The sequence below is a fragment of the Patagioenas fasciata genome, chromosome 31 (genome assembly GCF_037038585.1).
Source record: "Patagioenas fasciata isolate bPatFas1 chromosome 31, bPatFas1.hap1, whole genome shotgun sequence".
NCBI lineage: Eukaryota > Metazoa > Chordata > Aves > Columbiformes > Columbidae > Patagioenas > Patagioenas fasciata.
The window spans coordinates 4,009,586-4,014,382 of record NC_092550.1 but is presented as its reverse complement, the minus strand read 5'-3'; the positions used below and the strand labels follow the sequence as shown (position 1 = coordinate 4,014,382).

The 4,797-nt window shown below is 76.2% G+C and overlaps 1 protein-coding gene across 1 annotated transcript; it reads right to left on the bottom strand.

Annotated features, from left to right (window-relative positions):
* Positions 1 to 242: 242 nt before the first annotated feature.
* On the bottom strand, positions 243 to 4,118 carry LOC139825941 (uncharacterized). Its single transcript, XM_071800549.1, has 2 exons — positions 3,818 to 4,118; positions 243 to 3,337 (listed from the first exon to the last, which is right to left on the bottom strand). The coding sequence occupies exon 2, from the start codon at positions 3,308 to 3,310 to the stop codon at positions 428 to 430; it is 2,883 nt and encodes a 960-aa protein (XP_071656650.1). The 5' UTR covers positions 3,311 to 3,337; positions 3,818 to 4,118; the 3' UTR covers positions 243 to 427.
* Positions 4,119 to 4,797: the final 679 nt, after the last annotated feature.

Below are 4,797 nucleotides of genomic sequence, written 5' to 3'. Positions count from 1 at the left end.
GGGGGGGGACAGACGGGCCCCCCCATTCACCCCAATTCACCCCCATTCACCCCCCTTAGCCCCCCCTTTCAGCCCCCCCGCGCATTTGAGCTCGGTCTGGAAGAGCGGTCGGGATTTGGGCTCAGGCTTGGGGGTCGGGATGGGGGGGTCGGGATTTGGGGCTGAGCTTTGGGGTCGGGATGGGGGGGTCCCACCCCACCCCCCCACCTCACCCCCGCCCTCGTCGCCCCCCCCGCTCCCCGCAGCGCCCACTGCAGGCGCCCCCAGAGCAGCGGGCGGTGCCGGGGTCGGGGTTCGGTCTCAGCTTTGGGTTCAAGCTCTGGGGGTCGGGGTTCGGGGCCGAGCTTGGGGTTCAAGCTCTGGGGGTCGGGGTTCGGGGCTGAGGTCTGGGGTCCCAGCCGGGGGGGGCCGCCCCCCTCCGCCCCCGTCACCCCTCCTCCTCCTCCTCGTCGTCGTCCCCCCCCGCGCCGCGCAGCGCCGCCTGCAGGCGCGCCCAGAAGAGCGGGCGCTCGCGCGGGTCCGCGGGCCAGCGCAGGTGCGTGCGGCGCAGCAGCTCCGGGCGCAGGCGCAGGAAGGCGGGCAGGCGGCGCGCGGGGACGCGCTCCAGGAACACGAGCACGAGCGCGTCCCGCAGCCGCTCCTCCAGCAGGCGGTGCGTGGCGAGCTGCAGCTCCGCGTGGCACCACGCGCTGCGCAGGAACGCGCGGCTCAGCACGCACACGGCCGCGCGCGACGCGTGCACGGCGTCCGCGATGTTGTCCAGCACCGCCCGCCCCGGCGCGAAGTCGCGGTGGTGCAGGCAGAGCCGCAGCGCCGCCCCCTCCAGCCGCGGCACCAGCTCGCCCAGCACCCACGCCTCGTCCGCCGCGCTGTACGACACGAACGCGTGGAAGGCGAAGCGGCGCGGGTCGCGGCGCCGCCCGGCGCGCAGCGCCCACAGGCGGTAGCGCAGCCACCCCCCCGCCCGGGCGCGCAGCAGCGGCAGCGCCAGCAGCAGCAGCAGCGCGGGCGCCGTGCCCGCGAACAGCGCCCGGCCCGCGCCCGCGAAGCACACGGCGGCGTCGAAGCGGTGCAGGTAGCGCGGCGCCCCCCCCGCGCCGCCCCCGCCGCCGTCCGCCCCGCCGCAGGTGTAGTTGAACAGGTAGACCGCCTGCAGCGGCGCCCGGCGCAGCCAGCGCGGCAGCCACGCGTTGGCGCAGGCGCAGCGCAGCGGGCACTTGCGCAGGTCCAGGTAGCGCAGCGCGGGCAGCGCGGCGGGCAGCGCGGGGTCCAGGGTGCGCAGCGCGTTGCGCGCCAGGCGCAGCTGCCGCAGCGCGCTCAGGTTGCCCAGCACCGCCGCGCCCAGGCTGCGCAGCCCCGCGTTCTCCAGGTCCAGCACCCGCAGCGCGCTCAGGTTCTTGAAGACGCCGGCGGGCAGGTCGCCCATCCCGCCGCCGCTGTCGGCCAGGCCCAGGTAGCCCAGGCGGGCCAGGTCGTCGAAGGCGTCGGGCGCCACGGCCAGCAGCCAGTTCTGCGACAGGTGCAGCGCCGACAGCGAGCGCAGCCCCTGGAACAGGCGGCGCGGCACGACGTGCAGCCCGAACGGCTGCTGCGCCTGCAGCTTCAGCGCCCGCAGCCGGCCCAGCTCCCGGAACGGCGGCGGCCGCCGCGGGGCGCGGTGCTCGAAGCGCAGCGCGTTGGCGCGCAGGTCCAGCACCTCCAGCGCGCCCCGCACGGCCCGGAACGCCTCGGCGCTCAGCTCCTGCAGCCGGTTGCGGTCCAGGTAGAGCCGGCGCAGCGCCCCCAGCCCCCGCAGCGCCGCCCCCGCCAGGTGCCGCAGGTTGTTGCCGCCCAGGTCCAGCGTGTCCAGGCGCCGCAGCCCCGCGAAGGCGCCGGCGAACAGCACGGACACGCGGTTGTTGCGCAGGTTGAGGCTGCGCAGCTGCCCCAGGTCGGCGAAGGAGCCGGCGAACAGGTCGCTGAGCAGGTTGTTGTCCAAGCGCAGCGCCCGCAGCTCCCGCAGCCCGCGCAGCGCCGCGCGGTCCAGCCGCGCCAGCCCGTTCACGTCCAGGCGCAGCTCCCGCAGCCCCGGCGCGAAGGCGAACGCGCCCGGCCCGGCCAGCAGGATGCGGTTGAAGCGCAGGGACAGGTTGCGCAGCGCCGGCAGCTCGGGCGCGCCCCCGCACGGCGCCAGGCGCCGCAGCGCGTTGTGCTCGGCCCGCAGCTCGCCCAGCGCCGCCCGCTGCCGCGGCGCCAGCAGCCGCCCCGCGCAGCGCAGCTCCCGCAGCCGGTTCCCGGACAGGTCGAGCGCGCCCAGCGCGGGGCAGGCGCTCAGCGCGCCGTCCGGCAGCTCCCGCAGCCCGTTCCCCCGCAGCCGCAGCCGCGGCAGCCGCGCCCCGCCCGCCGCCAGGCGCCCGCACAGCGCCCGCACGCCCGCGGGCTCCAGGCGCAGCCCGGACGGGTCCAGCCCGCGCGGCCGCACGTCGGACGCCCGCAGCAGCTCCAGCGCGTCCAGCGCGTTGCCCGCCACCCGCAGCCGCCGCAGCCCCCGCAGCCGCAGCCGCGCGAACGGCGCGGCCGCCGAGATGTTGTTGTAGGACAGGTCCAGGTCGCGCAGGCTGCGCGGCAGCAGCGCGGGGGCCGCCCCGCGCAGCTCCCGCAGCGAGTTGTTGCACAGCCGCAGCGCGGCCAGCGGCTCCGGCAGCGGCGGCGCGGGGCCCAGCGCCGCGATGCGGTTCCCGCACAGGTCCAGCAGCCGCAGCGCCCGCAGCGGCGCCACCGCCGCCGCCACCGGGGCCAGCGCCGCCAGCCGCCCCCCGCGCAGCGACAGGCGGCGCAGCGCCCGCAGCGGCCGCAGCGCGCCCGGGGCCAGCGCGCCCAGCGGGTTGTGGTCCAGGCGCAGCCGCGTGAGGTTGCCCAGCCCGGCCAGCGCGCCCTCCTCCAGCCGCCGCAGCCGGTTGTGCGCCAGGTCCAGCGAGCGCAGCGCCGCCAGCCCCGCGAACGCGCCCGGGGCCAGCGCGGCCAGCGCGTTGTGCGCCACGTCCAGCGAGCGCAGCGCGGGCAGCCCCGCGAACGCGCGCGGGCCCAGCGCGGGCAGCGCGTTGCGGGACAGGTTGAGCGCCGTGGCCGCCGCGGGCAGGTCCGACACCGCCGCCGCCGCCGCCCGCAGGAAGCGCTGCACGCAGCGGAAGCTGCCGGGGTCCCGGGGGGACTGGATGCAGTTGCGGAAGCCGTAGGCGCCCGCGCCCCCCGGCAGGGACAGCGGCAGCCACAGCGACAGCGACAGCGACAGCGGCAGCGACAGCGACAGCAGCGCGGGAGGGGCGCGCATGGCGCGGGCGGCCGGACGCCTGGGTCCCTGCGGGGAGGGGGGGGGCGGTTAGAGGGAGGAGCTGCGGACGGAGGCGGCGGGGGGTGGGGACGGGGGTGGGGGGACCAGAGGGATGGGGACAGGGGTTGGGGACGGGGGTTTGGGGACAGGGATGGGGGGACCAGAGGGGTTGGGGACAGGGGTTTGGGACAAGGGGAGGTGGGGACGGGGATGAGGGGACCAGAGGGGTTGGGGACAGGGGTTGGGGACAGGGATGGGGGGACAAGAGGGGTTGGGGACGGGGATGGGGGGACAAGAGGGGTTGGGGACAGGGGTTTGGGCACAGGGATGAGGGGACAAGAGGGGTTGGGGACAGGGATGGGGGGACAAGAGGGGTTGGGGACAGAGGTTTAGGGACAGGGGTTTAGGGACAGGGGTTTGGGGACAGGGATCTGGGGACAGGGGCCCCTGGGCAGGTAGGACAGGGGGGTTGGGGACAGGGTTTGGGGACCCTCCCCCAGCTCTTACCCGTGTCACCGTGTCCGTGTCACCGTGTCCCCGTGTCCGTGTGTCCGTGCCGATGTCCCCGTGTCCGTGCCGGTGTCCCCGTGTCCGTGTGTCCCTGTCCCCGTGTCCCCGCCGGTGTCCCCGTGTCCGTGTGTCCGTGTCCGTGTGTCCCTGTCCCCGTGTCCCCGCCGGTGTCCCCGTGTCCGTGTGTCCGTGTCCGTGTGTCCCTGTCCCCGTGTCCCCGCCGGTGTCCCCGTGTCCGTGTGTCCGTGTCCGTGTGTCCCTGTCCCCGTGTCCCCGCTGGTGTCCCCGTCCCCTCCTGCGCCTCTTTGGGGCAGAAAAGGGAAGTCCGGGTATCGCTTCGTGTCACCTCTGCCCCCCCCGGGGACACGGGGGGCGGGTCCCCCCCCCCCCACCTGCTGCTCTCACTTCCCCTCCCCCGGCCACCTGGGTTGGGTCCACACCGGGGGGGGTGGGGCAGGCTGGGGCAGACTGGGATAGACTGGGGCAGACTGGGATAGACTGGGACACACTGGGATAGACTGGGACATAGTGGGGCAGAGCAGGGTGGGCTGGGGCAGGGTGCTGAGCTATACTGGGCTGTACTGGGTTGTACTGGACTGTACTGGGTTATACTGGGCTGTCCTGGGTTATACTGGGTTATACTGGGCTGTACTGGGCTGTACTGGGTTACACGGGGCTGTACTGGGCTGTACTGGGCTGTACTGGGTTGTACGAGGAGCCCGTCGAGCTGCCGGGGGCGGGGCCAGTGCGCGGGGGGCGGAGCCTCGGTGGCGAGGGCGTGTCTGGGGCGGGGACTCCCGGGGGTGTGGCCTCAGCAAGGGGCGGGGCCTGTTCCGGGGGGCGGGGCCTGTTCCGGGGGGCGGGGCCTGATCTGGGGGGCGGTGCCGCTGCGGCACCGTGGGCGGTGCCCGCGCCGGGGGGGCGGGGCCTGTTCCGGGGGCGGGGCCGCGCCCGGGAGCGCGCTGGGGCCGGGGGCG